General features: G+C 44.0%; 2 protein-coding genes across 2 annotated transcripts in view; both read left to right on the top strand.

Annotated features, from left to right (window-relative positions):
* The first annotated feature begins 3,653 nt into the window (after positions 1-3,653).
* The window catches only part of LOC118081220 (zinc finger protein 420-like), a 28,253-nt gene continuing 17,161 nt past the window's right edge, over positions 3,654-14,745 (top strand). The window contains exons 1-4 of the mRNA XM_060272213.1: positions 3,654-3,717; positions 11,221-11,398; positions 11,525-11,651; positions 14,230-14,313. Of these exons, the coding sequence (XP_060128196.1) occupies positions 11,324-11,398; positions 11,525-11,651; positions 14,230-14,313 (286 nt within the window). The 5' untranslated portion in view covers positions 3,654-3,717; positions 11,221-11,323. The remainder of the gene's footprint in view (positions 3,718-11,220; positions 11,399-11,524; positions 11,652-14,229; positions 14,314-14,745) is intronic.
* LOC118081314 (zinc finger and SCAN domain-containing protein 2-like) lies at positions 3,711-7,382 on the top strand. The gene has a single exon (XM_035107781.2). The coding sequence runs from the start codon at positions 3,720-3,722 to the stop codon at positions 4,971-4,973; it is 1,254 nt and encodes a 417-aa protein (XP_034963672.2). The 5' UTR covers positions 3,711-3,719; the 3' UTR covers positions 4,974-7,382.

The following is a 14,745-nucleotide window of genomic DNA, read 5'->3' as shown; positions in this document are numbered from 1 at the left end:
GGCAACATCTCAGGGGAAGCCCTAGGCAGAATTAATTTTGATTTTTTTTTCTTAGTGGAAAAGCTAGTTTTTGGCAAATATATGGTACAGGGCCTTATAATGAGACCATGGTGGGTAAGAAAAGGCCTGCATAAATGAGGCAATGTGTCATTTATTCTTTCTATGATGTTTAAATCAAGTTCCTGGAAATAAAGCTTTTAAACTCAGTTCACTCAATAAAGCATGAGACTCTTAATCTCAGAGTTGTGAGTTGGAGACCCATGTGTGGCAAAACAGTCCTGCATTGCAGGGGGCTAGATTTCATTTTTTTTTTTAAGGAACACAGGAGAAGGGAGCATGTATGAAATGTTAAACAAATGTTAACACAAGACAAGGTGCCATTGCTTTGTTCCCTCTCTTGAAACTCTAACAGGATTTCCTTTCCCCCAACTCCCAACCAGGTGATGGAGAAGGCAGTCAGAATTCAAAGGGGCCATCAGAGATTTCATTAGGAATAAAAAATGAACTGAAACAGTGGAGACAAAATTTAAAGGTATGGATTATGAAAAGGACTTCCGTGGGAGTGGAATTCCTTCAAAACATCAAGGAACTCACACAGGGGAGAAACCATATAAATGTATGGAGTGTGGAAAGAGATTCCTTTTGAGTAAGCACCTTAATACACATCATCGCACTCACACTGGTGAGAAACCATTTAGATGTTTGGAGTGCGGAAAGACCTTCAGTCAGAGTGGAAACTTTAAAAGACATCAGCGAACTCACACTGGGGAGAAACCATTTAAATGCATAGAATGTGGAAAGTGCTTCAATGATAGTGGAAACTTTACAAACCATCAACGAATTCACACAGAAGAGAAGCCATTTAAAAGCATTGTTTGTGAAAAGAGCTTCAATTGTAGTGGAAACCTTAAAAGACATAAGCGAATTCACACAGGGGAAAAGTCATTTAAATGTATGGCGTGTGAAAAAACCTTCCGTGAAAGGGCAAAACTTAACATACACCTACGAACTCACACAGGGGAGAAACCATTTAAATGCATGGAGTGTGGAACATGCTTCCGTCATAGAGAATCACTAAGACTGCATCAATATACTCATACAGGAGATAAACCATATAAATGTTTTGAGTGTGGAAAATGCTTCAGTCAGAGTGGAAACCTTAATGCACATCTACAAATTCACACAGGGGAGAAACCATTTAAATGCATGGAGTGTGGAAAATGCTTCATTCAGAGTAGAAGCCTTAATGTACATCTACAAACTCACATGAGGGAGAAACCTTTTAAATGCATGGATTGTGGAAAGAGCTTCATTAATAGTGGAACACTTAGAAGACACCAGCAAACTCACACGGGGAAAACCGTTTAAACAAATGAATGAATGAATGAATCTTTCTTTGCGTCAGCCATTGGCCATAGCGATAAAACGACAATACAATATACAAAGAGTAGAAATAAAAAGTCAATTATATAAAATACATTTCAGGGCTTTGAATCAATAGTCAAGTGGTGCATCTTATTCTGATTGCCCCAGCTGAAAACCTTGCAACCTTTGCTGTCACCTGCTCATCCTATTCTGCTAAGAGAAAGGACAATGTGACAGTGGTTGGGCAATGCAGAATGGACAATAAAAGAGGGGTGATAATCTCATTCCTCAAGCCTCTATAAAGAGGGCAAGCCAGGAGGGTATGTGCCACCAATTGGGGACTGCCATATCCACAGGGACATAAGCGTTTTTCATTTGGAATATGTTGGAATTGTCCCTCAAGTACAGCCGAGGTCAATACATTCAATCTTGCGAGAGTAAAAGCGCACCTATATATTAGAATTGCTAGGTTATCCTAGGTTATACCAGAGAGTTGAAATGGGAAGGTGGAGAATAGTCATACCATGAGCAAAAGTTCCTTATTGTGCCCAAATTTAAATGTATGTGTGGTTGCAAAATAACCACATCTGGGGGATGTGGACCATTTGGACTGCATTTGTTCCACTTTGGTTTCAGGCCCTGCCATTGGACGGAGGAGACTGCCCTGGTGGCGCTGGTTGGTTATCTCTGGCGGGCTAGGGACAGAGGTAAAAGCTGTTTCCTGGTTCTGCTGGATCCCTCAGTGGCTTTTAATAACATTGACCATGGTATCTATTTGCGATAAAAATATATGCCTTATCCAATTCACTGATGGTGATTCTTTACTGGTCAGGCTGGCAACAGTTGAACCACGAGTATTATTTCCAAACTCCTCCAGTCATTGTGTACACAAAGTCCCTACACCTCTCAGCAGTCAAGACACAGTGATCTGAATTAACCAAGCATGTGCCACCTCGTTTCTCCCTCCTTGGGGATGAAAGGGGGGCAGAGGAAGTGGGGGGGGGGCTGAGGAAGGGAAGTCTTCCTGGGGCAAGAACAAGATAAGTCCAGTTGAGGGGGGGGGGGAAACAGTGAATGGGAAATGTGGACTTTCGGAGGGACGCCTCCATCTTGGCTGTCAGATAGCCGAACTCCCTTCGCCCCTCCCCATAAAATATTTGAGGGGGCTGTTCTCTCCCCCCCCCCCGTTTCATTGGCATTGCCATTCAAATGGTGCATGCACACTGTGTCGTTATCAATTATGCAGGTCTCCTCCCCCTAATATTTTATTCAAGTTGGCACCCCTGTCTGAAGGGGTCTCCCTCGGCTTCTCCCTCCTGCTGCCTAGGAATCGGACTCTGCTCCAAGTCCGCTGAGAGATGGATCCCCGAAAAAGCTGGTGGGTCCAAATCACACACCCGTTACTTCCTGGGAGCAGATTTTGTGACTGAATGCCTTTAGATAGAATTTCAAAATGTTGAGTTGAATTTGCAGGCAGACACAAATTCCTATCTGAAGAAGTGTGCATGCACATGAAAGCTCATACCAATGACAAACTTAGTTTGTCTCTAAGGTGCTACAGGAATGAATTTTTTTATTTTGTTCCTACAGGTGTTGCGAAGATGCAGCAAGCAGGAAAGAGGGGGCAGAGTTAGGCTTCCCATATGTCAGGAAAATTCCTCACATGTCCTTTGTTTTGGGGTGTGAAATGGCATTGTGAGCAAATTTGGCCAAATTGGCAACATCTTAGGGGAAGCCCTAGGCAGAATTAATTTTGATTTTTTTTTTAGTGGCAAAGCTAGTTTTTTGGCAAATATATGGTACAGGGCCTTATAATGAGACCATGGTGGGTAAGAATCATAGCTGCCAAGTTATCCCTTTTTTAAAGGGATTTTCCCTTATGCTGAATAGGCTTCCTCGCGAGAAAAGGGAAAACTTGGCAGCTATGGTAAGAATGGGCCTGCAGAACTGAGGCAATGTATCGTTTATTCTTTCTGTAATGTTTATATCAAGTTCCTGGAAGTAAAGCTTTTAAACAGCTCACTCAGTAAAGCATGAGACTCTTAATCTCAGGGATGTGAGTTGGAGACCCATGTGTGGCAAAACAGTCCTGCATTGCAGGGGGCTAGATTTCATTTTTTTAAAAAGGAACACAGGAGAAGGACGCATGTATGAAATGTTAAACAAATGTTAACACAAGAGAAGGTGCTATTGCTTTGTTCCCTCTCTTGAAACTCTAACAGGATTTCCTTTCCCCCAACTCCCAACCAGGTGAAAATAGAAATCAATTAACTACGTGGAATGTACAATGTGATTCAATGAGCACTCTTAGTTCAAATCAATGAACTGAAACAGTGGAGACACCATTTAAAGGTATGGATTATGGAAATGACTTCTGTGGGAGTGGGATTCCTTCAAAACATCAAGAAACTCACACAGGGGAGAAACCATATAAATGTATGGAGTGTGGAAAGAGATTCCTTTTGAGTAGGCACCTTAATGCACATCATCGCACTCACACTGGTGAGAAACCATTTAGATGTTTGGAGTGCGGAAAGACCTTCAGTCAGAGTGGAAACTTTAAAAGACATCAACAAACTCACACAGAAGAGAAGCCATTTAAATGCATAGTGTGTGAAAAGAGCTTCAGTCAGAGTGGAAACTTAAAAATACATCAGCGAACTCACACTGGGGAGAAACCATTTAGATGTATGGAGTGCGGAAAGACCTCCAGTAATAGTGGAAACTTTAAAAGACATCAACGGACTCACACAGGAGAGAAACCATTTAAATGCATGGAGTGTGGAAAGAGCTTCACTATTAATGGAAACCTTAGAAGACATCAATGGGAACACACTGGGGAGAAACCATTTAAATGCATGGAGAGTGGGAAAAGCTTCAGTCAGAGTGGACACCTTAAAAAGCATCAACAAACTCACACAGGGCAGAAACGATTTAAATGTATGGAGTGTAGAAAGAGCTTCAGAGACAGTGGAATGCTTAGAAGACATAACCTAACTCACACAGGGGAAAAACCATTTAAATGTATGGAGTGTGGAAAGAGCTTTTGTGATAGCGGAACGCTAATAATCCACCAGCGAACTCACACAGGGGCAAGACCTTTTAAATGCATGGAGTGTGGAAAGAGCTTCAGTCAGAGTGGAAACCTTAAAAAGCATCAACGAACTCACACAGAGCAGAAACCATTTAAGTGCATAGAGTGTGGAAAGAGCTTCAGAGATAGCGGACACCTTAGAAGACATAACCTAACTCATACAGGGGGGAAACCATTTAAATGCACGGAGTGTGGAAAGACCTTCCGTGAAAGGGCAACGCTTTCCGCACATCTCCGAATTCACACGGGCGACAAACCATTTAAATGCATGGAGTGTGGAACATGCTTCCGTCATAGAGGATCACTGAAAATGCATCAATATACTCATACAGGAGAGAAACCATATAAATGTTTTGAGTGTGGAAAGTGCTTCAGTCACAGTGGAAAGCTTAATGCACACCTACAAATTCACACAAGGGAGAAACCTTTTAAATGCATGGATTGTGGAAAGAGCTTCATTAATAGTGGAAAACTTAGAAGACATCAGCAAACTCACATGGGAAAAACAATTTGAATGTATGTTTGGTTGCAGAATAAATCCAGGCATATCTGGAGCTTGTGGACCATTTGGACTGCATTTGTTCCAGTTGGGTTTCACGCCCTGCCATCAGACTTTAGTCAAGACATAGGACGATGCAGAAGGTAGTCTCGCTTGTCGCACTTTTAAAACGTAGGACGATGTAGAAGGAAGATATCAGCATGGCATTGCCAATAGGAACTGTGCATTATAATCTTTGGACTTGACAATCCTTGGGCTTTACGATACCAATATATGATAGGTTGCCATCAGGAACTGTGCTTTTTGATATGACGTCCAGGAGCAGGGCCATATCAAACTCCAAAACCACCATTCCAGAGCTTTGCTGTGTTCACAGCCCAGCTCTCTCTCTCTCTCTCTCTCTCTCTCTCTCTCTCTCTCTCTCTCTCTCTCTCTCCAGGACATCTTCCGGGCTCTGAATTCTTCCTTGGCTGTCTTGGGAATTTCATCTTTTTTCCATGAGCCAGCCAGCTGTGGTTGGGGGTCTCGCCTGGCTGTGGGCAGCTGGGTGGGACTTTTTAAATTTGCTTTGGCCTTTAGTTAACCTGCATTCATATCTTACCTTTCCTCCAAGGAAGTAGAGGCAACCTGGGTGCTTCTCCAGCTCCCTTTTTATCCGCACAACAACCACCTTGTGAGGTAGGCTAGGCTGAGACACAGTGGGTGACCCAGGGGTTGGATTTGAACCCTGGTCTCCCAGGTCCTACACAGGAGCCACTGCAGCGCCTTGACTTGGGATTCATATGCTTTGTTAGGCCTCAAAAGTCCAACTTTTTTTTTTTAAGAACAGAACAGCAGCCCCAATACACAGGAAGCTGCCTTCTAGGGAGTCAGGTAATTGGTCAATCTAGGCCAGGAATGTCTTCACTGACTGGCAGCAGCAACCCAAGATCTGTCTGAAGACGAAGGGCCTCTCCCAGATGCCGGGGGTGGGGGGTGGGGTGTTGAACCTGGGACCTTTTTCTTGGATGCAATGCAGATAGAATAACAAAATTATATTTAGTTAGTTAGTTAGTTAGTTAGTTAGTTAGTTAGTTAGTTGATTGCAGAAACCCTCAAAGCGGTTAAAAATCAGATGAAACTAAAAGACTGAGGAAAATTCACAACCATGCAGTCCAATCCTTTCCGGAGAACAGCAGCGTCAATGCCTATGATTTCAGAATCACAGCTGAACAATCCCCAAGAAATGAAAATCGAATTGGGATTCTTTGCACCCCAATGATTGCCAAGAGGCTGATATTGATTAACTAACTGGAAGAATAAAAACGTGACAACACGATAGAAGATGCAACACATGAATGCAGACTGTGTTTGTACATATATATATTGATATTAGGAATGAGTTCATACAAAATGTAGTGGGTTATTAGTGACCATGTATGTATTAGGATAGGGGACCCGGGTGGCTCTGTGGGTTAAACCACTGAGCCTAGGGCTTGCTGATCAGAAGGTCGGCGGCACCCCCGTTGCTTGGTCCCAGCTCCTGCCAACCTAGCAGTTCGAAAGCACGTCGAAATGCTACCGGTAGTAGATAAATAGGAACCGCTACAGCGGAAAGGTAAACGGCGTTTCCATGTGCTGCTCTGGTTTGCCAGAAGCGGCTTTGTCATGCTGGCCACATGACCTGGAAGCTATACGCCGGCTCCCTCGGCCAATAATGTGAGATGAGCACGCAACCCCAGAGTCAGTCGTGACTGGACTTAATGGTCAGGGGTCCCTTTACCTTTACCTATGTAGTAGGATAGTAACATCACTTATATCTATCACTGTGCCATACAGAGCGTGCTCACGTACGGTTTATGTGTGTGGTACGGAAGCTGTACTTCCCAGGACAGAGCAGGGCTGTGTAGAATTATTAAAACAGCAGAGAGCATTATTGGCTGCTCACTCTCCACCTTAGAACAAATTTACACCACCAGGTGCCATAAAAAAGCACTAGATATATCAAGATATCCAACGCACTAAAAAAGCACTAGATATCCAACGCACCCTGGTCACCATTTCTTTCAGCTCCTGCCATCGGGACGGAGATATAGAACTATGCAGGCAAGAACGAGCCGTCTCAGGAACAGTTTCTTCTCTAGAGCGATTTTGGCCTTAAATGGAAAGCCTGGACTTTGAAGTCTTATTTTACTTGTTATTTTACTTGTTATCTTATTTTACTTGTTATTTTGTATTATATTTACTGTTTTTTAATTAGGTTTTTATAATTTTGGATTATGCGGAATGCTTTATCGGAGTGGATGTAGCAACCGAGTAATTTTGTTGTTCCCGCAAGGGGACAATGACAATAAAGATATCTTATATCTATATAATAATGGATAGAAATGAAAGTTAAGTAAAGTCAAGAAAAAATGGGCTGGGGGGGATGGGCAAAGGTGCAGTGATACATTCAGTAATTTTCCTGTTGTTCTCTAGTCATTTAGTCGTGTCCAACTCTTCGTGACCCCATGGACCAGAGCACGCCAGGCACTCCTGTCTTCCACTGCCTCCCGCAGTTTGGTCAGACTCATGTTGGTGGCTTCGATAACACTGTCCAACCATCTCGTCCTCTTTCGTCCCCTTCTCCTTGTGCCCTTTTCTGTACATTCCCCCTAAAACGTTATCTCTGGTGTGCATTTGGCACCAGGTATGATTGGTTGGTTATCTTAGTATTTTCAGAACAGCAGTACATATAACAGCCCTAATAAAGGAATATCGAAGACACAGAAAGACTGAAACCATCTTCTTATGTGCACAAAGTAATCTAGAAACCCTTATATTGTGTTATTATAAGTAAATAACAACACCTTGTCATTCTTGGCTACGTGGAGGGAGAAGTGGTCAGATAAGACATCATCTCTGGTGGCAGCCGGAATAAAGGGGGTGTTTAGTGGGAGAACCAGGAAAGACTCAACTCCTCAACATGGGGAGGTGGCACAGGGGGATGTGGGAGCATCTCGAATAAAGCAGGTGTGGGACAAGAGTGTGAAAAATGTTTCAATCATTGCTCATTTCCCCCAAAAGGAAACCCATGGAAAGAAACCATACGGGGCTGAACAGGGCTCCCGAAAAAGCAGCTGTTCCCAATAGTTAGTCTGCTCACTCCAGGGAACCTTCCCTCCCCCCTTCCGCAGCACCATTCACACAACAGAAACTACCAGAGACTGCAAAAATCTCAAAAGTGGGGGTCCATGACTTTACTTTTCAAAAACAGGTTCTGCAGAACTTGGCCAATTGGGGAAACCTGTTTCTATGGAGTTCAGTGCAGTAGCACCTTAAAGACCAACTAAGTTTTTATTTTGGTATGAGCTTTCGTGTGCATGCACACGAAAGCTCATACCAAAATAAAAACTTAGTTGGTCTTTAAGGTGCTACTGAAGGAATTTTTTTATTTTGTTTCGACTCAGACCAAAACGGGTAACTAGAATCCTTAGGATTGAACAGGATGTTTACTCAGAAGTCAGTCCCACAGAATTCAATGGAGTTTAAAGACTAGAACAGCGTTTCTTTAAAAAAGGGGGGGGGCGACATATGGATATTACAATGGGTCCACAGGTGAACATCGTGTAAATTGGGGGGGGGGGCACAGCACGAGACTCGAGGGCCACGGAGGGAAGTGAGAAGTGAAGAAGAAAGAAGTGCCCATGCTTCGCAGTAGATTTATAAATAACTATAAATAAAACAAGTTCTGTTTGCGAGCAAAGCATTTAAATAGCTACCTAAAAGGTAGGAAGGAAAGTCAGGAGGGGGTCATGGTCGGGGCTCGGTGTGTGTGGGGGGGGGAGTCCCTTCCCACTACATTTCTAGGTCTCTGCTTCCGGAGGGGGGAATCCCCTCCCCCTGGGTCAATGAACTCGCTTCCTAAAAAGGCAGGAAGTGACGGAGGAGGGTGGGGGGGTAGAGGCAATGTTACATCCCCCGGAAGAGAAGGAGGCCTGCAAAGGCGGAGGAAAAAGGTACAACATTTCGGGGGGGGTGTGATTTGGGGTGCAGGGAGGGAGAATAATTTGCTTTTCCTCCCTCTGAATCTACAAACAGGGCAGGAGGGAGTGGGGAAGGATGAGGGGGGTGAAAACAGGGAAGTTCTCCCCCCTTTCCCTCTGGGAACCAGGAGAGGCAATCTGCAAGGGGGGTGCTCCTCTCCCCCCAACAAGGTTTGCACTGCAGGATGAACCCCAGAACTCCGATCTGCCGCCCCCTGCCTCAATCGGGATCATGAAAGCATAAGAGCCAAATCAGAGCGGCCCAATGGGTCTTCCCTCCACCCCATAAGATATTTTATTCAAGTTGGCACCCCTGCGGGGGGGGGGAGATATGGAGAGAGGAGGGAGTCTGCCTTGGTGCAGGGGAAACTGCCTTACATGGTGGGGGGGGGGGTGTCGCTGTGTGGCTCTTTTATCCCCAGAGCTGCAGAACAGAGTCGCCTCTGGATTGGGAGAGAGGGAGGAGATTTCGAATTGGGTGGGGGGTGAGAGATGGACAATGTCAATGGAAATCGGCCTCCGGAGCGTCCTTAGTAAGAAAGAGGCTGATGTGAGAAGGAAGCAAAAGGAAACAAGAATTTGCTGCTTGGGAAGGGGGAGCCCCCCCCCGCAGCTCCCCTTTCACAAATCCTAGTCTGGCAGGCTGAGGTTGCTTTGTTGGGTTTCCCAAATTTTGGGGTGCAGTTGGGGAGGCATTTGTGTCCCAATGCTGGAGGGAAGAGGCGCATTTCCGATTTCCTGAAGCATGAAAAACACCTCGTCAGTTTCCCTCCTGCTTGGCAAGGGAAATGGGTCCATGGATGGCAGGATTTGAAACTGATCAAGGTCTCAGGAGCCCTTTAAAAAGTATCAAGGCAAAGACTGGAGGAATTAAAGAAATGCCCCCTCCCCAGCTGGACTTGGGGGAAAGAGGGGGAGGGAATGAGTTTTTGATGCTGCTTCTTTCCAAAAAGAGGCTTCTCCAGGTGTCCTCTTGGGACTTTGTCGGAAAAGAGAATCAAAGCTCCTAGGAGTGGGAGATCTGGCCTGTCTTGCAGGATTGGCCCAGCGCAGAGGTGCTGAGGGACTTTTTCTGCCGGTTCTGGCAGCCTCACTCCTGCCTGGCCTCGTCCCCATCCAGGTAGCCAGGAGGGCCTTATAACACTGTAGGTCAGGCATGTCAAACCTGCGGCCCTCCAGATGTTTTGGACTACAATTCCCATCTTCCCCAACCACTGGTCCTGCTAGCTAGGGATCATGGGAGTTGTAGGCCAAAACATCTGGAGGGCTGCAGGTTTGACATGCCTGCTGTAGGTGATCTAAAGCCCACCACCTGGGCAATGCTCACACAAGAACCCTGCAAGGTGGGCTAGGATAAAAGGGTACATACACAAACAAGCAAACAGGTTCCTAAGAGGAAGGACTAAGGGCCCATAAGCCACTGAACTTCATATCTCTGTCCCCTAAACTACAATCCATGTTAGCGCATAGAGTGCTCTATATATTCCCATCTGCTCTGCTTGGATGGAACTTCTGCACCCTGGTGCCCTCCAGATGTTGGTTTTATTCTGACAGCAAATTCTGCCCATAATTTGGGAGTTTGCCTTATTTTCTTTATTCTGAATGTATCAAAAGGTCAGTAACTGGTTTCCTGGATGGCTGTTCGGAGGAAAGGAAAAGCGAGGTCTACAGATATAATGACCACAATGCTTTCTGTGAAGCTTCATTAAGAGTTTGGGATTTGATCCTAGAACTTTGCAAACCGAAGCTGAATATCCCCTAAAGACTCAGGCAGCTTATAGTATTATAAAGTTCCAGTAGAAAGGATTACATCCTTCCAGTTCCCTGCCTTTGTAATTAGAATTTATGAGTACTGTGGACCCTCTGGTTACAGATTTAATTCATTCCAGGGGTCCATGCAAACCTAAAAAACCATAACCAAAGGTGCCTCTTCTGCGCATGTTTGGGCGCGATAAAGCACTTCTGCTCATGTGCTGCTTCTGCGCATGTGTGAGCGGCAAAACCCGGAAAAATACTTACAGGTTTGCCGCTGTTGCAACCCGAGAATTACGTATCCAGAGAAGTATGTAACCCATGGGTCCGCTGTATTAATTTATTAGTTCTGGTATTTGTAATTTGTCAGATATATGTTATCTGTGTAAACGTCTCCCACCCTAAATAATACGCCATTCTGTGAACCATTCTGAGATCTGGGTATAGGGTGGCATATAAATTCAATAATAGTAATAATAATAATTTTTCCAATGTTCTCCTTAAAGAGCTGCTCTCTGCATTGAAGTACATCGCAACAGCTGAGAGAGTCCCAGAAGTGGCCCAGTTTACGCCTCCTTCTCCTTCTCCGTCCTTTCCACTGGCAATGCAATGGCCTCCAAGACACCCTCTGAACAGTCTCTTCTTAAAGATGGAGTGGAAAGAGGAGCCAGGCAGCTTCCTCAGGTAGGGAAAGAGTAACGGGAGGAGGGAGGAGGGAAGAGGCACAGATGGGACAACCCAGCTTCCCTCTGTGTTGAGTGAGGATGAGGGGGATCTAAGAGAAGCTCTGTTTTCTTCTTCTTCTTCCAGGCCCTCTTGACCTTTGAGGAGGTGGCTGTGTTTTTCACGGAGGAGGAGTGGGCTCTGCTGGATCCAGGCCAAAGAGCCCTGCACAAGGAAGTCATGGAGGAGAATTATGAGATGGTGGCCTCTCTAGGTGAGGAAGCATTTTTTCTCCCTCATGGCTGCTAGACATTGAAAGAATCAACATGCTCTTTGTTCCATTTATTAATGCCGTGTCTTCTTCTTTGGCAACCCCTCATAGCCGGGTAAGATTGTCTTCCATGAACACGGTGTGTCTGTAAGTGACTGTAGAGTCCAATTCTGGATCCACACATTCTTCCACAGTGGGGACATAGGTTTCCGGGTGGGAGTTAATCACAGTGAGGGTTTGCCAAATGTGCTTTCCTGTTGGCTAGTTTCTCCTTTAAAAAACTGCATTTAAAAAAATTTCCCTTGAGAGCGTCTTGAAACCTCTTTTGTTGTCCTCCGGTATTTCCCTTTCCATTCCTTTTATTATTATTATTAATATTATTATTATTGCAAAGTGAGTCCCTCAATACAAAACCATGCATAAAGAATAATATAGAGAAAGAAAAAGCAGAGAAGAAAAAGAAATGCAAAGAAAAGTAGACAGCAAAAGAATAAAGAAAAGTATAATATTTCAATACGATAAACACTATTTTACAAAATAATAGTAATAAGACTTCCATCACTCTCACAACACTTCCTTTCACATTTCATATTTTATCTGTATTTCAGTATTATTTTCATCTTAATTTATAGATATGTATATATATATTTCAGTATTATTTTCATCTTAATTTATAGATATGTATGTTTCTCCTTTTCCATTCACGAGGTCATTCTAGACACCGCCAAATTTTTACATTAGAACCTTGTCTTTCTAAATAATAATTCAAGCAATTCCATTCCTCCTTGACTGTATTCATTGGCTGTAGTCTTACTATATCCATCCATTTGGCCAGTTCCAAATATTCATATAATTTACATAACCACTCCTCTTTGGTCGGTAGCTGGTTATCCTTCCAGTACTTAGCCACCAGGATTCTTGCCGCTGGTGTCTTTCTTTTGGAATATCACTATTCAGTATTCCCAAAAGTTATGTTTCTGGTTTTTTGCTATGTGAAGTTCTTAATAACTTTCTTATTTCTTCATGGATCATGTCCCAGAACTTTCTGATCTCTGGGCATGTCCACCACATATGGTAGAAGGTTCCAATATGCTTTGTGCATCTCCAACACTTATGACTAAGCGATTTGTTCATTTTAGCCAATCTCTCCGGTGTTAAATACCACCTATGGTGCATTTTGATCTTCTAGCAGTCCATGGGACCAAACCTATGCATTTTCAGGTAGTTTTCTCTTATTAAATAACATTCTGTAAAAATTATAATTTTTGTCCACAGTTTCTCCCACTCTTTATATTCAATTGCATAACCTAAGCCCTGCTCCCATCTTATTATCTTCTTTCCCTTTTCCTCTTTTTCTATTTGAGCATTCTGTAACAGGTTGTACATTTCCTTTCCATTCTTAAGTTGGGTATAGAGTAGTTGCTTTTGAAGATGGTAATTGGGCATCAGAACATATGACCAGCCCAACAATGTTGATGTTGAAGATTGTAGTTTATAGCAACACTGTACTTTTGTCAGTAGGTAACTCTTCATAGGCTGATGTTTTTGTTGTTTAGTCGTTTAGTCGTTTCCGACTCTTCATGACCCCATTGACCAGAGCACGCCAGGCACTCCTGTCTTCCACTGCCTCCCGCAGTTTGGTCAAACTCATGTTCGTAGCTTCGAGAACACTGTCCAACCATCTCATCCTCTGTCGTCCCCTTCTCCCTGTGCCCTCAATCTTTCCCAGCATCAGGGTCTTTTCCAGGGAGTCCCCTTCTCCTTGTGCCCTCAATCTTTCCCAACATCAGGGTCTTTTCCAGGGAGTCTCCTCTTCTCATGAGGTGGCCAAAGTATTGGAGCTGATATTTCCTTTAAAAAAGCTGATATTTCCTTTTTAAAAACCTATGTAAAATCTACAAAGATACAGGATAATAATGGTGACATGAGCTTTCCTGGTCCACGTCATTTATTAGCTTTTAATGGGCCAAAAAAAAAAAGCAGAGACATCACCTTGCCTACAAAGGTCCGTATAGTTAAAGCTATGGTTTTCCCAGTAGTGATGTATGGAAGTGAGAGCTGGACCATAAAGAAGGCTGATCGCCAAAGAATGGATGCTTTTGAATTATGGTGCTGGAGGAGACTCTTGAGAGTCCCATGGACTGCAAGAAGATCAAACCTCTCCATTCTTCAGGAAATCAGCCCTGAGTGCTCACTGGAAGGACAGATCGTGAAGCTGAGGCTCCAATACTTTGGCCACCTCATGAGAAGAGAAGAATCCTTGGAAAAGACCTTGATGTTGGGAAAGATGGAGGGTACTAGGAGAAGGGGACGACAGAGGACGAGATGGTTGGACAGTGTTCTCGAAGCTACGAACATGAGTTTGACCAAACTGCGGGAGGCAGTGCAAGACAGGAGTGCCTGGCGTGCTATGGTCCGTGGGGTCACGAAGAGTCGGACATGACTAAACGACCAAACAACAACAACAATGGGCCACCAGATACTTTGCTGTCTTTGTTTCACAAGATTAACATTTTGGAATAGGTATTTTTAAAGTAACATATGACATAAACAGCACTTCTGTTTTACTTATTTCACATAGCAGAGATTCTAATACTCAAGTCTGAGCTCATCTCCTCCCTTGGAACAGAAAAATACAGGGATGCTGTCCTGGACCAATTGAGAGGTGCATACTTCCACTTTGCTGTGAGGCTGTACCTTTGTATGTTTCCTTTCAGTGTGTAGGAATATAAAAAGAGCCCTTTTGGATCAGAACAAGGACCCATCTTTTCCAGCATCCTGGTGCAGGTTTAGGTGGTGTGCACAGTTGGTTGGAATGTATCAGCAATAAATTACAGAATATGGGAGGAAAGAGGAAACTGAATACAGAGGCGTAGCATTTTCACTGGGGGGAGAAATCCCTGGTCATTGGCCATCTTTGCTTGGGTTGATGCTACTTAGAGTCCAACCACATCTGGAGGGCCATAGATGCCTCACCTCAGCATAGATGTTTTCTCTTGATACTCAGTGTTACATGGGAGTTAAAGATTCTGGTAGGTAGCCATGTTGGTCTGAGGCAGTCAATAAGAGGAGGTGCTGGTTGGTATTTCTGTGTGTT

The sequence above is a fragment of the Zootoca vivipara genome, chromosome 2, assembly GCF_963506605.1.
Source record: "Zootoca vivipara chromosome 2, rZooViv1.1, whole genome shotgun sequence".
In the NCBI taxonomy this organism is placed as follows: Eukaryota; Metazoa; Chordata; class Lepidosauria; order Squamata; family Lacertidae; genus Zootoca; species Zootoca vivipara.
This window is presented reverse-complemented; position numbering and strand designations above follow the sequence as displayed.

What these genes read in the sequence shown, in the direction of transcription:
- LOC118081314 (XM_035107781.2), top strand. Translation starts at nt 3,720, where the DNA reads ATGGATTATGGAAATGACTTCTGTGGGAGTGGGATTCCTTCAAAACAT.